The sequence below is a fragment of the Chlorocebus sabaeus genome, chromosome 2 (assembly GCF_047675955.1).
Source record: "Chlorocebus sabaeus isolate Y175 chromosome 2, mChlSab1.0.hap1, whole genome shotgun sequence".
NCBI classification, from domain to species: Eukaryota; Metazoa; Chordata; class Mammalia; order Primates; family Cercopithecidae; genus Chlorocebus; species Chlorocebus sabaeus.
This window is the reverse complement of record NC_132905.1, coordinates 92,607,788-92,630,993: the sequence shown is the minus strand read 5'-3', so window position 1 is coordinate 92,630,993 and position 23,206 is coordinate 92,607,788. Positions and strand designations below refer to the sequence as shown.

At 44.5% G+C, this 23,206-nt stretch overlaps 1 protein-coding gene across 2 annotated transcripts in view; it reads left to right on the top strand.

Annotated features, from left to right (window-relative positions):
- The window catches only part of ERG (ETS transcription factor ERG), a 285,662-nt gene that overhangs the window by 62,378 nt on the left and 200,078 nt on the right, over window positions 1-23,206 (top strand). For both annotated transcript variants that reach the window (XM_007968079.3, XM_007968105.3), the window contains exons 2-3: window positions 13,812-13,913; window positions 22,620-22,705. In XM_007968079.3, the coding sequence (XP_007966270.1) occupies window positions 22,667-22,705 (39 nt within the window). In that variant the 5' untranslated portion in view covers window positions 13,812-13,913; window positions 22,620-22,666. The remainder of the gene's footprint in view (window positions 1-13,811; window positions 13,914-22,619; window positions 22,706-23,206) is intronic.

The following is a 23,206-nucleotide window of genomic DNA, read 5'->3' as shown; positions in this document are numbered from 1 at the left end:
ACTCTACACATCCACCCTGCTCCCCTGTGCGACAGTGGGAGCTGGATACTCAGCACTGACGAGTTTGTGACATGTGTACACTTGAGGCTGGGAAGGCAGAGGGGCAGCGGCTTGCTGTTGTTGCTGAGGTCACCCCTTAGAGAGTTGTGTGCGGGCTTCCTGTTTTAGAGAGTGCACCCCTGCCGTGCTCTGTGCACTATTCTGAGCCTCAGCCGATGGCAGGAAACGTACCATTTTGCACTCGGTTGCTTATGTGGCATTTGTGATATATTACTGCTGTGTCTGGTGTTTCTTTCATGATGTTATTCCGTGTTTTCCAGGTTAGGAAACTAAACCTCTGGGAAGGTGGACTTGTTCAGGGCCAGGTGGATGATCACTGCTAGCCTCTGTGCCTGCACTGTGCTGCCTGCACTTCCTTGCCTGTGACCCTGTCTGTGGGGTTCACTGAGCCAGTCTTATAGTCCGGCTGCTGACTCCAGGAGTGGGGCATGGGGCCCAGGAATTCCTCAGCGATTCCGATGCAGGTGGCTCATGGATCATATGGTTGGAAATCACCTCTGCAGTCTGACAGGGACTGGAGTCTTGGGGTTCTAGGAGAAATGGGTGGTTTTCAGAGGGAGGCCCTCCTCCTTCTGGTGCTAGAGCAAAGTCAGGCTTACAGTCCTTGCTATGTGTAAAGCACGTGACTGGTCCAAGATCAGGGCTGTCCTTCACTCCATCTGGGGAGCCCAGTGACTCTGGTCTGCTGAGATCGACCTCCACACAACCTGAGCACCTAATGTTGTCAATTTCTGCTGGATTGTTTTGTGCTTATTAACAGTCTCTCGGTTATTTCCCGCATAATCGACTTTGAGTCAACAGACTGTAAATGTTAATTATATCACATAATTTCTAAATTATATGACTTTATAATTCTGAGTTTTATTGGCAGTTTCGGTAATTTACTCTGTGCACATTCAATTTGCCCAGTTGGCGTGGGCTCTATGATGTGCTGTCTGGGTTCCCGTCAGGAAGGAAGGACTTATTCCTTCAGATGCTGGGAGTATGATTGGAAGACGCCTCGGCTGTCAGCCCTCTTTGGGAAGTGCCTGCTGATGAGGACAGCCCTGTCCAAGCTCATGCCTCCTTCCCAGGACATTCTACAACCAATGACTCATCAATGCAGGAGTGTCAGCCAGGGTGCTCCAGAAAGATCCAATAGGATGGATGTAGACAGATCTTTCTCCCTCTCTCTCTCCGTGTGTGTGTGCGTGTGTGTGTGTGTGTGTGTGTGTGTAGATATAGAGAGAGATATCTCTTTATATTTCCAGTTCCTTAAAATAAATATTACTACACCCATCTCAGTGTCCATACATAAATGTACACACATGTGTGTTTATATGTCTATAGATTCAGAGATAAAATGAGATATCTATGTATGGATGTATACATATGTAAATATAGACAGATAAACCAGTTTCTTAAAAATACATCTCATTACATTGATCCATATTTATAACTATGTACATATGTGTATATACGTATATGCATATAGATTCAGATGGATGATAGATATGAGATGTATTTTAAGGAATTCGTTTACACAATTGTAGACTGGAAAGTCTGAAATTGGGAAGGCAGGCCAGCAATGATCTTTCCTTCTGAGGAAAGTTTTCCAGAGTGGGCCACAGCCCGGTGCTGCGGGAAGAAGGAGATATTACCATTAACAAGAGCAGCTAAGCTCTCCTTGATAAAAGGAAGCCCTGGGAAGCTGGTGTCTGCTCAGATTCCCTACCCAAGGGTCTCAGTGCTTTTGGGGGAGGCTGCCTTTTGTTTTCAGAAAATGTAGATGGATGCGACTGGGTTGAAGGTGGGTGGTATGATAGCTGAGTCTTCCTGGGGTTGGGCCACCGCATGCCTTAAACACCAGTGTGGGGAACCTATACACATATATATGTATATACACATAGGTACATAGTTGTAAATATGGACCAATATAATGATATGTATTTTTAAGAAATTGGTTTATCTGTCTATACATATTTCTATACATAAACATCCATACATAGATATCTCATTTTATCTTATATAAACACGTGTGTACATTTATGTATGGACATAGAGATGGGTATAATAAGATTTATTGGCCGGGCACGGTTGCTCATGCCTGTAATTCCAGCACTTTGGGAGGCCGAGGCGGGCAGATCACGAGTTCAGGAGATCGAGACCATCCTGGCTAACATGGTGAAACCCTGTCTCTACTAAATATACAAAAAATTGGCCGGATGAGGTGACAGGTGCCTGTGGTCCCAGCTACTGGGGAGGCTGAGGCAGGAGAATGGCGTGAACCCGGGAGGCGGAGCTTGCAGTGAGCCGAGATGGCGCCACTGCACTCCAGCCTGGGCAACAGAGCGAGACTCTGTCTCAAAAATAAATAAATAAATAAACAAACAAATAAATAAAAATAAAAGATTTATTATACCTCTGGTTACCGAAACTTAGCATTTCAGAGATGTCCAGGAAGCTAAGAAATTTTCCAGAGAAACTGGGAGGCATTACAACAGATATTAGCTTGCATGTATCTATGTAGGTGAATTTTTGTCATCAGGACAGAAGGATTAGTTCTGTCAAGTAATCAAGTGTCACACCGTTTGGCTCACAAAGGTCAATCTTTCCACGCTTCCTGGGTTTTGACTGTGAATGAGTATTGCTGGATCATGACAGAGAGGGCCCTGTGGTGGAGATGACGCACAGAAAGTGCGTCCTGTTGGCTTTCTCTGCTGTTGAACCCGCATGTGTCTTTCTCTATACTTAGCAGACAGTATGGTCCTCAGGAATACATAGAGGCTGGCTTTGAATTCTGAGTTTGAATTTGTGTTCGTTTGCTTACCCTACCTATTATCTTCACATGCCTCAGTTTTCTGAGAAATGAGAACAGCTCTCTCAATAAACGGACCTAGTGATTAATACTATGAAAGGCTCTGCCTGCACCTTGCACTGCTGAACAAAGCTGTTACCACCACACGGAAGAGCAGTAGCCTTGCTGGGTTAACTGGGTTCGTGATGAGCTTATTTTTTTTACAAAATATTTAGATGTTCTAGCTATTATAAAAAGAGATCCCCCCCCCGCCCCCGCCACCAGTCCTCCACCAATTTTTATGTAGAGAGGATCTGGTCCTGGGATTGCAGATTCCAGAAGGCTAGGCCAGCAAAGAAAATTCTGGTACTTAATTGTGCCTTTCTCAGCAAAAGAAAAAAAATTGAAAACTCAATGACATTTCAAGCAAGAAAAGAAACCCCTAGTGGTGTGTTGGTTCATCAGGCAGGTGTGTGGAAAACCAGACGGCCAGCGACGTTCTGCCCTCCAGGAAGGCTCTGTCCTCCAGGTGCAGACCCTCTCCCCATGTCACTGAGAAGCTCTTTCATCTCTCTCCATTCGTTATCACAGTCTCCATCTTAAACCCTACACACTGCCTCTGGAAAGTCTTGTTGTTCTTTAAGGCAGAACACTCCAGAACCAGCCCCCACCTCCCCCGCCCTGCTTCTGCTCTGAGGTGGCCCCAGCAGGAGTACTAATCCTAGACCCTGACTAAGCAGAGCTCTCGGGCTTCCATTGGCCAACCTCACAGGCCCAGGGTCCAAGGATGCACATGCTCATTCTTGGGGCTGAAACAGAACTCCCCATCTTCACTGAGACCCACCTTTCCTGCCTTTCCATCCTGCTCTCCTTTCTTCCCTGCACCTTCTGTGCTTCATTGGCCACCAGGCTCTGACACGTCTTCTCATCTCCACCCTGTCTCCTGCATTCCGAGGCTTCCCCATCTTCATTACCTTGGGCTGGACCGTGGCAGCCATCCTGGAACTGACCTGTCTGCCTCTGGCCTTCCCTCCCTGTAGTCTCCTGCCTCATGAATCATCCCAGCAGCCTCTTTGGGAAACTGCTCAGCAGGTACTCCAAAAACCTCAGCTATTTTCACAACAAGATTTGGACTTCCTAGCCTGAAAGTCTGGACTCTCCCCACGGCCTGGCCCTTTGAGATCCACCAATGTACCCGCCATCTCCCTCTTGCCTCGCGCTGTCCTGCTTCTTCATTTTTCTGGAACTTCTGCCTGAGAGACTTGTCTGGTTTCTCTCCGCCCTCTCTGTTCCAGGCCATTGTGAAAAACCCCTCAGCTCTTTTTTTTTCTTTCTTTTTCTTTTTCTTTTTTTTTTTTTTGCTTTGCAAATCCCTTCTCAACCATCTCAGGAGATGACCAAGATGGCAAAATCGTTTTTACAGTTCCGACAGGGGGTTCTATTAAAAGGTCTCATTGACTCCTCACGTGAAGTAGCTGTGTTGGCTCCCTGTACAGAGTCTTCTGCAAGCTGCACTTGATTTCTGTTTTGCCTAAGTTATTGTTTTTGTCTGGATTGCCTTCCTCTCTGATGTCCATAGAAGTTCTTCCTATTTTTCATGATCTGGGTTCTGCTATTCAAGGCTGAAACGCCCTCTTTTCCTCTCTTTCAAATGATTCCAGTTCTTCTTACTGAAGCAGCTATGTGTCCTCCTCGTCTGCATCACAAAACCTGGGTCCCCAGGCTTCCTCTCCTGCAAGGCATGTAGGCTCTTTGGGAGTGAGAGACACACCTTGGGACTTTTCTGTCCCGTATGGCCCTGTCCACAGCTCTGTGCATGGGGTGAGTGCTTAGTTCACACTTGTTAAAGGACGCATTGATGATGGAGTCCATGGGAAATTCTATACGGATGCAGTGCATACCTGTGAGGCTTCACAGGTTAACGGGGAGGCGTGTTGTCAACCTCATGTCCTGAGTGTAGGGGAAGCATGCTTGTGGCAGGGCTCATGATTTCTGTTTTAAATATCAAGGATGATTTTTAAATTTTTATTTCCCAATTGTGTCCAGTACAAATGAGGTGATCCTTGTGCAATCCTCATAAACCAGCCAAAACTCAGTGGAAATGGAAAACCTGATTTCAGTGCTCCTGGTGGCTCAGTGCCCATCACTGAAATCCCAAAGTGTTTTTAGCAAAGCCGATGGGTATAGAACTATTTTCATGAGTTCACGGTTCTTTGAAATTCCCCACCCTTAAGGAGTACAAGGAAACCTTTTCCTGTTGGTATTCTCTAAGTATTTGGCAAGTTTTTTTTTTTTTTTTCCAACAATGTAATATACAGAATTGAGAATCTGAAATATTTTTCTTTTTTCTTTCTGCTTTTAATGCTGCTTGATTTTTCCTAGGAAAGGTTCTCACCTCTATTTGCCTCTCTATACTATATCTACCTCCTACAAGTATCAAAGGGATGCTGAAAGAATAAATTTTATCTAAAAAATGATAACTTGTGATAAAGTCTCTTACATGTAATCTCTCTATTAATATAACTTGTCATTTTCATTCTATTATAGATTATTTTATACTTAGGAATTTTGCTTTATCTAAAATATTGAGATGCTAATATGATATTGATTAATTGCCAATTGGGTATTTTATATACAACCTCAGAAGTAATTATGTATTTTTTTTCTGTCCAGTATTGTTCATTTGAAAATATAAAACAGATCTCATTGCAAAGATGGTTATCTATACATTTGCTTCTTTGAGATTTGACCTTGTAATTATATCAAGACAAAATTCATTTTGAAGGTCAAATTTGCCTCTAAAACAGACTTCAAGATTGTATTCTCAAAGATATATTGTGTTTGATGAACTTTCTTAGAAATACATAATGCTTGTTTAATCTGTGGCTTGCTTTTCAGTTGTCTACTCTTGTAAAATGACTAAATATTTGTTTTTCCAGTTGAGCTTAAGGAAAAAATCCCCGGTAAATGTGTTTTCTTGAATAGAAGGCTCAGTGTAAAGCAGAAGAGAAGTCATATTTGCAGTTATTTTTACTTTCTTGATGTCATCTGCCTTTCAAATGCAGTCTGTTTTCCTTCAAATCTCTCATTTTTATGGGGGGCCCCAGGTAGACCCTGGTTCCCACACTGAAGGACATTGTGCTGTTTTGCTGCTGTGTGTTTTGTTCTGGTAGAAGCTGGCAGCCACATTCTCAACTCTGAGATCAGCTCGAATGCCTTCACGTGCAGAATGGCATGGCTGAGAAAGAACTGAAAGTTTACTTGGGTCCAAGAACATCTTGGGCTTTACAGACTGGTACCCACAGACACATTAATACCTGTGTTTATTTTGCTATCTCCTGACAAAAAAAAATATGGGGACATGCATTGGGGAGAAAGGTTGATTGAACGTCATGAATGGAAGAAAGGCTGACCCTCCAAAGCAAAATGAAATGAAACCAAACCACAATAACAACCAAATGGAACAAGACTGACAAGAAGTGTATGGTCATGGCCAATACATGGCTCAGGCATGATTCATGGAGACCCTTGAGATTTTCTTCCAGCAAAACTGCACTTTAATGGTTTAAATGTTCAACATTTCTCTATGACTTAGAGTAAGTAAAAGGGGACCCTTTAGGGATTGTGTAAGGTTCTAAGGATTGCCTCACTGAGTTCTAAAGTATAGCAGAGTTAGTGGTGCAGCAATTTACATAGGAAAAGCACACACACACACACACACACACACACAGAGTGAAGGGAGATAACAATAAGTAGCCCACATTTTGGGCTATTAAGTGGGTTTAGGAAGCAAAATTGCTCAAGTGGAAGTAACTGAAGAGCACCCAAGCCTGCCACTTTTCCAGATTTGGAACTCCACCTCCCTGGTTTCTCCTCTCATCACAGGGTCTCGGCGTCTAGGAGAGCAGCTGGTTATGCTGGTTTCACAGCTTTCCTCTGAACACCCTTTTCTTATCAACAGTTCCAGGCTCCTTGGTTTCTCTTTGGCTTCTGGAGCCCATGTGTGCTAGAGCTGGCTCCTCCCAACTCACTAGAGCCAGCAGTGACGCGTTAGAGCCCATCTTTTCCCAACTCTGCATTCAGGGACTCCCCTGGGTTCCTTGCTATTGCCCATGATGGAAATATTGACTCCATAGAAATGACCGAGTGCTTCAAATCAGGAGTTTTCCTGTGAGAGCTGGTTGTTAGCCATCTGGCAGCACACCCCTTCTGAGACAGTGGGGTCCCACCTTCCTGCCAGAACTGACCCCACCATTGTGCTGTGAACCATGGTGTTTCCTCTACCTCTTCCCCGGACAGTAACATCTTTAGGTCCCCTGGCTGTAGAATCTCTATCTCCTCTACTCCACTGGCTCCCTTTATCCTGTCTATAAACATACCTCCTTTTCTCATCCTTCAAACCGACTGAGCAAGTAAGATAAACCTTCTTTCCATTGGTTTGTAAATGCCTTGAGGGCAATACTGAGTCTTGTGCACTGGTGCGTCCCTAGCTACTAGTAATTTCTGAAGTACAGTAAATGCCCAGCAAATGTTGGGTGGGTGAAGCCAATTAGTGCTTTTCGTTTTTGTTTTCGTTGTTTTTTGGTTTTGTTTGTTTGTTGGTTGGTTGGTTTTCAGGAGTCTCACTCTGTCTCCCAGGCTGGAGTGCAGTGGTGTGATCTTAGCTCACTGCAACCTCGGCCTCCTGGGCTCAAGTAATTCTCCTGCCTCAGCCTCCTGAGTAGCTGGGATTACAGGTGCCCACAATCATGCCCGGCTAATTTTTGTATTTTTAGTTAGAGATGAGGTTTCACCATGTTGGCCAGGCTGGTCTTGAACTCCTGACTTAAAGTGCTGGGATTACAGCCATGAGCCACTGAGCCCTGTGGCATTAGTGCTTTTCTTTGAACTGCCACTCCCTCCCTAATTTTGTTGCTCAACTCCTTCCATGAGTAGCCTACATTGCCCTTTGCCTATCCTCCCTGTCTTTAACTACTGAGCTTACTGCTGAGCTACTCAGCTTGCTGCTGTCAGGCTCTTACAACATTTTTAGAGGACCGCAAGAGGTTTTAAGTTGCCAAATCCAGGACCTGTTCTCAATGCATATGGTTGGTTGAATGACTTTCTCCTGGACATTAATCTCTCTGCAGATGTGGCACTGAACTTTCCATCTTACCAAATGTCCTTCCTTGGCTTCCATGACAGCTCTTTCCTGGTTTCCTCCTTATGCTCTGACTGCTTGCTCCTCTTGTGTTCTTGGCTGTTTTCCTTTTCCTTCTCAGTCTGAAAATATTTCAGACACTGCCTTTAATCCTCTGCTGCCTCCCTAACTCCCACTTAGACTCTTTTGCCCCCTTCACCCCTGGACCTTCCAATAAACAAAAAAGAGGAAGGATTGTAGAGTTTCTGTTTTTAAAAAGCTCTCCAGCTGATTGTGATGCTCAACCAAGCTACACTCTGGCATCGGGGATCAAGCAAGGCAATACGGGAGTTGGCATTTGTGATTTTTTCTTTACAACTCTGTCTGTCTCACTAGACTCTGAACTCATTGGCAAAACCCATCCCTAATTAGTGTTTAACTCAGCACTTGGCACATGAAGGGAACTCAGTGTGGGATGGATGGATGGATGGATAGATGGATGGATGAATACATGGATGGATGGATGGAAGACTACATGGGTGGATGGATGGATGTATGAACAATTGTATGAATGAATGGATTTGAAGGGCAGGTTGAATTTAGATCATGGAAGAAGACAATATTATCAGTGAAATCATCCCTTAATTATAGAGACAAATCATTCAACATTTCTGAGCTCAAACTCTGTGCCTTGTGGGAACATAAAGGTGAAAGACTCTTTCCCTGCAGTGTGCTTCTTTGGAGAACACTTCTCTTCTTCCCTCTCCTCATCTATTTCCTCCACCTTTCGTGCTCTCCTCCCTATTCCCACTTATTGAAATGCTAAGTGCCCATCAACTGCTCTGTTGCTGCATCTTCGGTACCTCTCTTGTGGCCCTCACCACAGTCTGCCTCCACTCAGTAATTTAATTAAAAGCATAGCCTCCACATCATACCCTTTGTTTATTGAGGGGAGGTTCCATGCCTTCTCCAGTACCTGGACACTCAACATGTGCATAGACTGAGATAGGCCACTCATCATTGGTAATAGTTATTTATTTCCTAATTCTTAGATACAGTGTTGTAAGTATGGAGATCTATGAGCTGAGCTAATTTCCAGCAGATCATTTTATTTTAAAATTAGAACTGAAGAGCATATTCAGCATGTCTGTGTGAGTATGGATACAGATGGTAAAAGAGCTGAAAGTGACTTTTTTGAACGTGGATGCTAGAGTGTATGGGATACTTTTGCTGCCAGTAATAACAATAACAACAAAAATAAGCCCAATTCAAAATGGTTTAGTTAACAAGGAAAATGCCTTTGATGTGCCTAGATGCCCTGTCATGAGATGCCTTCAGAGTTGGTTAATGCTCTTCCCTACTGTAAATAGAAACACAGGGACTTCCCTCCTTTCCCCTAGACATCCACAGCGTATCGGTTTTATCCTCAGGTGACCTCTTCTCATGGTCCTGGGATGGCTCTCACAGTTCCAAGTGCCACACAGACAGGACGACTACTCTATGGCCTTTCTTCATCAGCCAGTACTTTTCCTAGAAGTCCTCTAGCTCGCTTCCCTGAGTGTTAGATTGACCAGAATTATATCATGTGCCCTTCCCTAAACCAATCAGTGGTGAGAAGAGATGGTGCCCCGTGATAGGATTTATACTGGTGTTGGGGCTGGTCATCCTCCGTGGGTCATGTGGGGGCAGACAGAACACCCAAGCAAAAGTACATTTCCTTCTATAAGGGAGGAAGGGCAGCCAGTTGTGTCTGCTGCCATTGCCACCTGTGTGTGGCTATAAATGGAGAAAGCAGGCTGCTCCATGGCTGTGTTCACCATAACTATGGGGATGGATGACTGCTGCCGCTGTGTCCTTGGCATTGCTGGTGGCAGTGGAGCCTTCTCCCCAGGCTGCTGTCACCCACGTGAGGTCCAGGCTACTTCCTGGAGTGAGGGCACCTTTTCTGGAGTTTTCTTTCTTCACAGTAGCCAGTTCCACCTATGGAATATTCACTGCTGCTTACACGTGGTGGCCAGGGAGATCTGTGCATAGAGAGTGGTTCTCTTGCCTAGTGTTTTTGGGGAACAAGGCGGTCATTCGTTCCTGAATTTAACAATGCCTTTGCTGGGCATGGTGGCTCACCTCTAATCCAAGCACTTTGGGAGGCTGAGGGAGGAGGATTGTTTGAGGCTAGGAGTTTGAGATCAGCCTGGACAATATAGTGAGTTCTCACGTCTCCAAAAAATTTTTTTAAAAATTAGCCAGGCACAGTGGTACATGGTTCTTTTTCCTGTAGTCTGAGCTACTCGGGTGGCTGAGGCGGGAGGATCACTTGAGCCAGGGAGGTCCAGGCTGCAGTGAGCTGTTGGCACCCCTGCATACCAGCCTGGATGACAGAGAGAATTCTGTATCAAAACAAAAACAAAAACAGAAAACGATGCTTTGCCTCTGTCCATCTGGACCTTCAGCAACCCCGTCTCATTGGACTTGCACCACCTCTCTGGAGTCAGAGCCTCTTCCTCCCAGTTTTCAGATGAGCAAACTGAGGCTGAGGGAGGTTTCGTTGGCTGCTAGTGGGTCCGCACAAATGTGGGGCTCCAAGCTCAAGGTTCTTTCTGCCTCACCACGGCTGCATTGACACATTAAGCTTACCCTTCAGGTACTCAGATGTGCTTAGCTTTGGCCATTTCCAGTCCATATTTCCTGATGATCCGGTGCCTTCTTCTCCCTCCCCACACGGAACACAGAGCCTGATTGAATACTGAATCCCAGGGGTGATGTGGGTTGTCCCACAGGCCAGGGGCAGGGCTGGGGGTTGGGGGGGAGGGGTCTCTTGTAGGTCATGTGACTCCTTGACCTTGACTTTCTGCCGTTGCCGGACCAGGGGCGATTGAGCTGGGTTGAGCAGTTTTTACTCTTACCAAAGTTCTCAAATGGCTGTATTTCTTGAGTTCTTGAGTCTGGTTTACATAATTTTCTGACTTTGTTGCTTTGATGAGGCCAGCTGTTACCTCACGCGGCTGGTAGTGTGCCTTTCTCTGGCAGAGCTTCTCTTCCTGGACTTTGTGACATCTTTTTGGATCCTTTGTGGCTTCTCAACTGTGTTACGGATAATTTACGTTGTCAGGTAAATGCTCTCAGGATAAATGAAATATTAATAATGCCATAGTGCTAATTTAAAAATACCCATTGCACATATTTAAGAGAATCCTCTCTGGGCTTGACTCTGGGCTTTAAATCAGGCCCGACAATGTCTCAACCATAAATCAAATTATTCTTTCAGCCTAGTAGAGGTTTTGGCACGAAAACCTACTATAGAATAGCATAGTATATGAAATCTTAGTTCATGCCTTTAAAACTCTTATTCCCTTTGCAGAAATTGGAAACCAAATACTCCTTTAGCCACTTATCCATGCAAAACAGTTAACCAAGCAATAGTCAATATTGGCTTTTGGATTTTGGGAACAGGTTTATTAACTCAAGATTTGCACAGCTTTGCAAAGCATGATCTACTTCACCGTCCCCCCTCCTGTCCCCCTCCTCCCATCCCCTTGAACATCAGGCCACCGAGCAGGGAAGGCCAGCTCCTTGGGCCCATGTACGGCTGGATGGGAAAAGAACACATTACAGTGAAATGAATGCTTTAAAACATGTTTAGGATTATAAAATTATTATTCCTTAGTTTTCTCCCCTGATTATAAAGATGAATATTTTTGGTTTAGAAAATTTGGAAAATACACAAAACTATAAAGAAAGAAATAGGAGTTCAACTTTTCAGATGCTATGTGTAAGTGAGAGGGTGCACTCTGTGTCTTTCTGTGCCTGGCTTATTTCGCTTAGCATAAAGTTCTCCAGGTTCGTTCGTGTTGTCACAAATGACAGGATTTCTCCTCTAAACGCTGAATAGCATTCCATTGTATATGTGTACTGCTTTTCTTTATGGGTATTTATGTTGATGGACACTTAGGTTGATGCCATACCTTGTCTGCTGTGAATAATGCCGTAGTGAATGTGGGAGTGCTGGTACCTCTTTGACTTACTGATTTCATTTTCCATTTTTTTTGGATCTATCCCCAGAGTGGGATTGTCAGCAGTCATGTAGTATTTTGATTTGTAATACATACAAAATTGATTTGTAATACATTTGTAAAACATATAGTATTTTGATTTGTAATTGATCTTTGTGTTTTTGAGGAACCTTCATACGGTTTTCCATAATGACTGTACTGATCTACATTCCCACCAATGGTGGGCAAGAGTTCCCTTTTTCCACATCCCCACCAACACTTGTCTTTTTGATAATGGCCATTCTCACAAGTGTGAGAAGACACTCATCATGCTTTGATTTGCATTTCCTTGATGATTAGTGATGTCGAGTGTAGGGGAACTGGGGAGATACTGGTCAAAGGACACAAAATTACAGTTAGACAGGAGGAGTAATTTCAAAAGATCTATGACTTGAACTTGAATAGACCTATGATCTATTGACTGTAGTTAATAATGATGCATTACATTCTTGAAAATCAGTAAGAGTAGATTTCAAGTGTTCTCACCACAAAAAATAAATATGTGAGGTAATGCAGATGTTAATTAGCTTACTTTAGCCATTCCAACAGGTGTATATATTTCAAAATGTAATGTTGTACACAGTAAATATGTATGTGTATATATATAATTTCTATTAGTTGGTTTAAAAAATAAATAATTTTAGAAAGATTTTAAAAAGAAGAAAATAAGAACTCCTATTTCATACTGGAAAGCCAAAGACCATGGCTATTAACCATTTTGATAACTTCTCTCAGGTCATCCTCTTTCCTTTCCTGCCTTCCCTCCTTTCTTTCATCCATTTATTTTTTCTTTGTGCATTATTTTTTCTTTGTGCAATATTGGGATGATATTATGTACGTGGTTTTGTATACTGATTTTTCCCCCCAATAATGTTATGTTGTATTTTCTGTATCACAAGAAATGCTTTTCTGTGACATTTGGGTAATTTGTCTCTATGCATAGGTTTGGAAGACTTTAGGGGGAGTAGGCTGGCGGCTTCCTAAGTAGAGCGGGAGTGTCAACTGGCCTGTGAAACCATTTAGAAATAATTCTGCCCATTACAAATATTGATTTGATGCAGTACTTAAGATGTTTTCTAATTTAAAAATATTTTCAACGGAAACAGATGCCATTTACAATTTCTCGTGTTGTGGGGATTCTACTAAATATAGTATTTTGGGATTGAATATTTTACTTGGAAAGTTGTTTAAGAAATTCCCGTATCTAAAAAAAAAAAAAAAAGAGAGAGAGACTGGATTTTGGAGCTGTGCTAGCAGGCATATTGTAAGAAAGATTTTTTCTTTCTATCTTTTTAGCTTGTTAGTGTTCTAAGATTTAAAAAAAATACGGATCGTCCTAGCATTTACAAAGTAAAAGGGTTGTTTCTTTTCTGGGACTAAGACAATTGCTTAATTACAGTTCTCAGGATGTTTTCTAAACTCTAAATCCCACTACCCTGTTCTGAGCAGCAGAAAGTGCTCACAGAATGATCTGGGGAAGCCATTATTACCAAAGCTGGGGGCTGTAAGGAAAAGAAAACATTTTCAAAATATTTTCTGTGTAAAAGTGTATGTGTGCTTCAGCATGCCAGTTAGCTTGGCCTTGATTTCACTCCCAAGTTTTGCTTCATAATGCTGGGCTTCCCTCAGAGGAGAGGAATGTTACCCCCTCTTTTTTTTTTAAAGGGAAGGATTTAAGTTCTTTCCCCTTTTAGGATATTTTAAAATAATGTTTAAGAAATAGGTTTTGTCGGTACATGTACAGTTGATCCCTGGCATTAATATTTGAAAACAAAATAAGGTTTAATATTCTTGAACTTATATTCAGGTTATTCCAGGATCTTTGGAGACCCGAGGAAAGCCGTGCTGACCAAAAGCAAGACAAATGACTCACAGAGAAAAAAGATGGCAGAACCAAGGGCAATTAAAGGTAAAACGAACAGAACCCGAATAATCCTATGCTGCCTAGTCAGGATCTTTTTTAAAAAATGTGGATATGTAAATATTTTGTATCTCTACTATTTGATGTTTATGGTTCCAAACCTCCACAGACCATTTCTGGATTCTTTGCTGTACTTGGATGAATTATGTTGGTTCTACATGACACCCTTGACTTCCCCCCAGATAAGATGCCCCATTGCCTAGCAATGTTCCTGTTCCTGGCCCTACAGTGTGGAGGTTTTAGAATTACTGCCTTCTTAGTTCTGTAGTCTTCACTAGCCCCTCTTTTCTCCATCACTGTCTACTCTCTTCTCCCTTTTCCAGAGGAACCAGAGGCATGGTGTCTACGGACTGGTGCTTTTACGATCTTTCTATTTTCTATCATACTACTACATTTGGCTTATAGTAATTTTGTGGTTATTTCACCTGAATGCAATTGAAACCTCCTTTCAAGGGGCACACCCGGGCAGTGAATCTTTGTATTCACAAAGCATGCCACAAAATAAAAATAAAATCCAGTTGGAGAAGCACTGGGTCAGCACCCTGTCTCTAAGGCGCGCCCCTGAGGCCGGCAGGAATGCTAGGACTCCCTTGGAGAAGCCCTGCAGGGATCAAGGTTATGGGGGTGCTCACATGATACTCATGCAACCCACAGAATGTAAGAGTCCCTCCCTTGCCAGAATGAAGCCAGGGTCGTTTAGTAGAAGGAATAGCAGTCCATGCAGCCTGAGACATGCCTTGACCAGGGTCAGCGTTGAGTGAGAAATGGTGCGACTAAAATGGATGTGGTTCCCGAGGCCATGTCCCCACCGTGAGGCCTCTAGTCTGCATCAGTTAAGTGACTTTAGTAAGTCCCTCAATAGAGGTGTTTTCCTTTCCCAGCGCTGTTGTAACAAAGTGCCACGAACTGGGTAGCTTAAAACAACAGAAATTCACCGTCTCGCCGTTCTGGAGGCTGGATGTCCAAGATCAAGGTGTCAGCCCAAGTGGTTCCCTCTGAGGGCTTTGAGGGAAATCTGTTCCAGGCCTCTTTTGTCTTTTCCCTGTGTCTTCACACCATCATCCTTCTATACAGGTCTGTGTTTAAATCTTGTCGTTTTTTTTTTGTAAGTGGATCAGTCATGTGGATTAGGTCACTAATGACCTCTGGAAAGGCCCTACCTCTCTATCATCACATCCCGAGGGACCAGGGATTAGTACTCCAATGCATGACTTGGGGGAGAGAATTGATATAATTCAACCCATAGCTGTAAGTATTTTTATTCATTTGGAAAGATGAGCCATTTCCTACTGAAGAAGTCCAGTTTCTTATTTTTAGATAAATGTAGAGGTGCATTCAGATTCTCATGCTGTCTTCTGCCTCCGGCTGGTATTCCCTGCTTAGCTTTGAAGTGCAGGAGCCAGGACTGGACTGGGTTAAGGTGACTGGGGCACAGGATTTTGGGCGGTGCTCCCCTTTAGGTACTGATCCTGCACTTGCATGAGCCTGAGGGGGAGAGCCTCCTTAAATCATGGGCCCTGCATTTCTCCCTGCCTCCTGCTTCCTGCTCCATAAGGGAGGCCTCTGGCCCATTCAGGGGCCTGGTGTGCCTGGCAGGAATCAGGCCTGTGCAGTTCTTATGGCAGGGTTTGCTGGTGAAAGACTGATTTGCCTAAGTCTGCTCATCCAGGACAAGTGCACCCAGCGACCAATGCTTTCAAGGAATGGATTCATTTCTATGAATACTAAATTGCTTAGAGCCATTTCCCTAAAGTGTTTTCACTTAATGACTAGTTATCTTAAAACTAAAAAATACATTTCTAAATTAAGGGTGTTTTTAGTCAGTTGACAAAGGGCTCTTATGAAAATTAGCAATTTATTTATTGAGAATTATTTTTCTTAAAAAGTTGCAACATTTTAATTAGCCGGACATGGTAGCACATGCCTGTAATCCCAGCTACTCGGGAGGCTGAGGCAGGAGAATCACTGGAACCCGGGAGGTGGAGGTTGCAGTGAGCCAAGATTGTGCCACTGTACACCAGCCTGGGTGACAGAGCAAGACTTTGTCTCAAAAAAAAAAAAAAAAAGTTGCAACATTTTATACAGTATCGAAATCATCCATTTGAAATACTTTTACTTTCTTTCTTTTTTTTGAAATGGAGTCTCGCTCTGTCGCCCAGGCTGAAGTGCAGTGGCACAATCTCGTCTCACTGCAAGCTCCACCTCCCGGCTTCACACCATTCGCCTGCCTCAGCCTCCCGAGTAACTGGGACTACAGGCGCCCAACACCATGCCTGGCTAATTTTTTGTATTTTTTAGTAGAGATGGGGTTTCACCGTGTTAGCCAGGATGGTCTTGATCTCCTGACCTTGTGATCCACCCCCCCTCGGCCTCCCAAAGTGCTGGGATTTCAGGCGTGAGCCACCGTGCCCGGCCTTTACTTTCTTAATAATAATGATTACCACTTGTTTAGTGTTGATTATGTGCCTAGCATTGAGAGAGCTTGCTTTCTTAAGCATAATTCAATTTAATCCTCACTCGATTCAATTCAATCCTACGCCTGATGGTGTAGACAGAGGAGATAATCAAACAATGGTTTAACTTGCATACTAACCAGTTAGAATAGATACAGGCCAACTCTTGCACTGACACCTTTGTGAACTGCTGAGCATCATTTGGAGGTTTTAAAAATTTTTTATTTGTGTTTCCCAACACCAAATACATGGTGTTTTTGCCAGTACCAACCAGTTATTCAACACTGATACCAACTAGGTGTCCAACAGTTCAGTTCAATTCTGATGCTGACTGCCTGAAGTTTGCGCACAGGTTTAAGGGCTGAGTCCCCAACACTGTCCTCACTTCAGATGCTGGTTGCAAGTATTGGGTCCTCAGGTTACCTACACTCTGTCCGACATCGCTACAACACTGGGGATTCCCACAACCCCCCTTTTAGGTTCAATAACTTGCTAGAACTCAGGAAAATGCTGTGCTCTTATCATTACAGTTTATTGTTAAGCATGTGAATGAACAGCCAGATGAAGAGGTGCACAGGGCAAGGTCTGGGAGGATTCCAAGTACAGGAGCCTTCATCTCTTTTTGTTTGTTTGTTTGTTTTTTGAGACGGAGTCTCATGCTGTCACCCAGTCTGGAGTGCAGTGGCACCATCTCAGCTCACTGCAAGCTCTGCCTTCCGGATTCACACCACTCTTCTGCCTCAGCCTCCCAAGTAGTTGGGACTATAGGCACCTGCCACCATACTGGGTTAATTTCTTTTTGTATTTTTAGTAGAGACAGGGTTTCACCTTGTTAGCCAGGATGGTCTCAATCTCCTAACCTCGTGATCTACCCGCCTCAGCCTCCCAAAGTGCTGGGATTACAGACATGAGCCACCGCGCCTGGCTGCCTCTGTCCCTTTAGCATTGGGGTGCACCACACTCCTCATGCCAATATGCCCACCAGCCCAGAAACTGTCCTAACCCTGTTAGGGTATTTTATGGAGGATTTGTTACATAGGCAGGATTGATTAAGTAACTGGCCATTGGGGTCAACTCAATTTCTAGCTCCTCTCCTCTCCTGAGAGGTTGGGAAACGGGGCTGAAAGTTCTGAGTGTCTAATCAAGGCTCATTCTTTCTTGCAATTAGCCCCCATCCTGAAGCTATCTAGGAACTCACCAACCCGTTGCCTTCTTAGAACAAGGGATGCTTCCATCACTTGGGTAATTCCAAGAGTTTTAGGAGCTCCATGCCAGAAATGAGAGACAAGGGCAAATGGATTTCTTACTATACTACAGTAATATTATCCCCATTTTGCAAATGTGTAACTAAGGCTCTTGGAGGATAAAGTGATCATTTCTAGGTTTCCAAGGAGTAAGTGGCAGATCTGATTTCCATCCCTCACCTGGCTCTGCACCTGTGCTCATATTGAGCACTGCCCCCAGCCTGGGGCCCTGCCTGTGCCTTCTAGGCCCCACTCCTGCCCTCCCCAGCTGCACCCATTCCCATTCCAGACCACACCCCAGGTGTCGGGGCACCCAGAGCTCCTTTCCAAACTGGACTGAGCATCTTTTGGGCTGCGCCAGCCTCTTTCCTGGAGTTCATCTTCTTGGGAAGATCTTATATGTGTTTCCCTGGGTCTAAAGGATGAACAGGGAGCACTGCTGAATGAAGTGTGGCCATGTGGATCGGGATGTCCATGTGACTATATGTGTCCCCTAGCCTACAGGACAGAATTGGGTTTGAGAAGAGAGGAGGGGTCGGGGCAAGGGGTCTCAAACTTCCTTCTATTTTCTTGCATCAGCCCTGCAAATATTTAGCCGCCTTCTCTTAACCATTTTGCAATACCGCCTCCATAATTACAAAATGCTTACTTTGCCTTCTACCTTGGGTACCAGTCTGTCTTTTATGTGGTTAGAGCTTAGGTAATCCAAATCAAGTTTGTTTCTATTTAGTAACACATTGGCATTTTAAAAACAAAGAAGTGACACAAGTAGAATTCTGTTAATGTTAAGGCCTTTTTTATTTCTTTAGGATACCCAATAATAAAATATAGCTGGATCATGAAACACAAAATCATATACAAGTATGTTCCTTAGGCAAATTAGTTTATTGCAAGAAACAAGTATTAAAGAAATGATTTTCAATCAACATAGAGTAAAGTTCTGCCAGAGTTCAAAGGCAGGTAACATAGAAAATAAAAGGACTCCTACAGTGACATGAAACTGTCACCAACTACTAAAAATTTTTAGTATGGTTTTAGTTTGTTTTGCTACCAACTACTACATATTTGAGAAATGACCATTAGGAACACAAAAGTAAATAAGAGGTGCTCTTTAAAAAATCCATAAAATACTTCTGAAATGGTAAAAAAGAACAGGCACCCAAATGGCTGCAAAAAGAATCAGAGATCCGTGCGGGTTGAGGAAGCAGGGGAGGGTGGTTGAGGAGGCAGGGGAGGGTGGTTGAGCTTTTATTCTCCTGGTCTTTAGGTCCGTTGGGTTTTCGCTGACCTGGTGTGGAGGATGGCAGTGCCATCGTGCTGCATGTTGAGCGAATCCCTTTGGTGTGTGATCACTCTCGTGGTGGTGGTCTGAGGAGCTCATACGTCATCGGTCTCTTAATGTGGGGCAGCTGGGAGAAACTTAGGTTCCCTGCTTCGTGCCTTTCACCCTCTTTCCTCCAGTCCTCATGCTTCTTGTTCATCAAGGCTCCTTGGTGGCACCCTCTTGTCTGCATGAATCAGCTCTCTCTTTCCTCTAGGTATATCCACACGCCTCACTGGGCACCTCCACTAACTGCCTGCTCTCAGGACTGACCGGTTCATATCTGTGTGAAACAGATCTGTTTCCCATCTCAATCCCTCGAGGATTGGGACTGTGTTGCCTCTGGAATCTCTATCTATTCCCTTCCCTGTCATTTTATCCTTAATGCATCCTGAGTACTCAAAACATCCCCATAGGAAACAAGAGACTCAAACAGTTGCTCGTTAACTTTCTGTCTTGGTTGGTTACAGACCGAGTGTCTGCTGTAACTTCTATGGTGTTGGCTGCGGTCTTGGATATCCAAGGGTGTTGACTCGATTTTTGGAATCCCGGGGAGGCTGCCAGGGCATGATATGAAGTGAGAATTCAGTTGCTCCTGGGAAGGGCTCTGGGAATCCCATGGAGGCGTCTGGTGGAGGTTTCTTGGTTATCCTTCAGTTTCCAAACCCATTTTGAGGGTAGGATTCGGGTTTGAGATCATGTCTCATAGGTGAATGGAAATAAGACGTCTCTGTGTTGGGATGAAGTTGGCTTCCTTTGAAATGCCCTGTTTGAGTCTCCTTTTGTCACTGGCTAGAAAAGTTTTAACGACGATCTCAGTAATCCGATTATACAGGGCAAAGTGTATGTCAGTAATCTATTGTCACAAAAATGCTGTGTAACAAACTCCCCAAATTTCAGTGACTTCAAGCAGTAAGCACTTATTCAGCCGTGAGCCTGTGGGTTGGCCATTCTGGTTGGCCCTGGCTAGCGGCTGGTCTGGTTGCTTCCCTCGCATGTCTGGAGTTTTGGTTGTCTTTATGGGATGATCAAAGGTAGTCTTGGCGGGGTGATTGGGGTGGGTGACTCTGCCCCAGGTACCTCTCATCCTCCCACATGCATCTGGCCATGCTCCCATGCTGGTGGAAAGTTACAGAAAAGCAAAGGGGAACACGTCCTGCCTCCTGAGCATTCAGCTAGGACCTGACATGCTTGTCTTTCTGCTACATCCTGTTGACTGAAGCAGATCATATGGGCAGCCCAAAAATAAGGGTTGGGAAGTAATTCTACCTCTTTAGTGGGAAGAATCACAAAGTTATGTGGCAAAAAGCATGGATACAGGAAGAGTTGAGTGTCGGAACCATCTTGGTACTCATCCATAGTGACAGTGAAACGAGCTATTTACCCTCTGTCTTCTCCGTGCCTCTAGAACACTTACAGGGTGTTTCGATGACCTGTATGTGTAATAAACCACCCCAAATCCTAGCAGCTTAGTACAACAACCCATTTATTATTGGTCACAATTCTGTGGACTGACTGGACTCAGCTGGAAACTGCCTCCCTGATGTTGGCAGGGGCCGTAGTCATCTGAGAGATGGTTCTCTGGACCGTCCAGGACAGCCCCCTCCCAGGCCTGGCATTGGTGCTGGCTGCCCCGCTGGGCACCCGGTCCTCTGCCATGTGCTGTGCTGCTGAGGGTATGGGGACTTGGTTTCAGGAGGCAGGAAGGGGAAGCTCCCACTTCCATAAAGGCCTGGGCCTGGGACTCCTGAAGCCTTTCCTCTGCTGTGTTCTCCAGGTCAGAGGTAGTCACAGGTCAGCCTGGGTTTGAGGGGAGGGAGACGAGCTTCAGCCCCTGCTGTGAGCGGCAGCATGTGCGTGCACGCAGGGAGGAACTGTGCGGAGTGAACTCACCCAGAGAGCATGCCCAGACATACGGAAATAGCCATGTGCTCCCGAGAGCAGGGTTATGCAGTGGGTGGCCCTCCCTTTCTCAGGACAGCTTGCAGATGCTCCCCTTCCTGACTGCATGACCCCAGGAGCAGAGTGGTGTTTTCCTGGGGCACCTGCTGCTCTTAGGATAAGGGGAGTTGAGGATTTCTGTGCTCCCAGAAACCTTCAACCAGACCCCATCCTCTCCCAGCCTCTTCTCCCACGAGAGCACCAGGAGCCTGGGTCACCTTCATCTGCTTCCTGGTTCAATTTCAGGACTACACGTCACTCCCTCCGCACTTTCAGTAACTCTCATCCCCCAGAGGGACTTTACTTTAGGCCTGGGGGGGAAAGTACCTATTTTCCAAGACCTAGAAGTTTGGTTATAGTTGTCTCTAGTTCTGTAATCATAGTATTTTTATTTTGCATTTGTTATGGCAAAGAGCCATTGTAAAGAAGAAAACAAACAAAAAATACAGGTGATAAAAAGCAAGTGATGGCTTCTACAAATGTAAACTAAAAAAGGCCTTTTTAGTATCAAAAAGACAACTGATGGCTTGGCTGAGGTCTGCAGAGCACCAGAGACTGGCTGGGGACCAGTTACTGGAGGCTGGAGCCTGGAAGGAGGGGCCCCATGATGGAAGAGGTCTCCCTAGAATCCAGCCGCAGTCAGAACCGTAACCAAGCACCCAGGGAGGCTGGGCAGCAGGTGTTGGTGGTGAGAAGGTGAGGGGAAGAGATACCCCCTCTCCTGTCACCCCTGCTCTCCAGATGGGGCCATGTCAACCAACCCTGACAGGTGGCCAGGAGGCAAGGCGCCTGCTGAGCCCATCTGTAGAGGTCAGCCCTAGGGCCTGGGACAGCAAAGGAGGCTGGAGACTGGCTTGGTGGAAGCGGAGGGGCACAGACAGTGGTCAGAACAAGCTGCTTTATAATTCGAATGAGGGAATATATTGGATTAAGTATTTATTTCTGGAAAATTCCTGGATTATAGGCATCTTTAAATTTAATTTATTTAAGGCATGTTTTAAAATGTCCCTTCAAAATATGGGTTGATACCTGCTAATTAAGTCAAACCAAAATGGTTTTGGGCTCTGAAGTCAGATAGGCTAATCTGATAGGCTTGGTTCTGTCGCTTATTAACCAGGTGATCCTGGACAAATCAGTAACCTTTATGAGTCTTGACGTCCGCAGCTGGACAGTGGGAATGACAACTCTCAGAGTCGTGGTCAGAATGAAATGAGAAAATGTGTGTGGAGCCCTTAGCACTCAAGGAACTGGCACTGAAGTACCCAATGAACGGGAGCTGTGCTGTTGACTAAGAACTTAATAACAAAGCTGAAAAGGATGTGCAGATCGCCTGAGTTTTGGTGGGATTTCAAAGTCCTGTTTTCTCGGTATGATAGAGAAGTATGTCCTGTTTTAATCCCATGTCTTCCTTTAATGGATCCCTCATTAGGTCCTGCCCATGTGGAAGGATGTGTGAATATTGCATGTGATGTGGGTCAGGTTGGGCTAGATTCTTCTGACCTGTCGGACTAGGGTTCTTTTGGGCTCATTTTAAGTGATTTTCCCAAGGGAAGGGAGGTGCGTTATCTAGTTACCTCATGGACCACACATACCTAGAGGATGCCTTTAGGCAAACATGCTTAACGCAAAGCTATGATTCTTCTGCCATTGGTGAATTGTGTCCAGTCCTGCTAGAACATAAAACACAGAAATGCAGTTGTTTATTATTGTTTATGTTGTTCCTTTTGTCTTCTAGCCATCAGGTTCTGAACAGCTGGTAGATGGGCTGGCTTATTGAAGGACATGATTCAGACTGTCCCAGACCCAGCAGCTCATATCAAGGTAAGTCCTGTCTTGGCCGGGAAGCCAGCTCTGCCTTCCTCTGCGCCTAGATTTTCATGGATAGCAGCCCACATATCAGTTAATTAGGGGTCAGCCAACACAGCCCAGGAGCTAAGAAAATGGTTTTTACTTTTTTAAATGGTTGAAAAATCAAAAGAAGCATATTTCATAACATGTGTAAATTACATGAAATTTACATTTCAGTGTCCATAAAGAAAGCTTTATTGGAACACAGCCCCATGCATTCATTTCCATATCATCTGTGGCTGCCTTCACTCCATAATGGCACAGTTGAGTAGATTCGACAGAGACCATATGGCCTGCCAGCTGAAAATATTTACTGTCTGGACCTTTTCAGAAAAAAATTTGCTGAGTTAATATATGAAATCACATCCAAATTCTTCTAACTCCTGTGTTAATTCCGTCTCCTTTATACTTGCCTGGGGTTAGTGAGGAGGAGACAAGAGGGTGAATGGTTGGATTTCCGATACTGGAACGTTG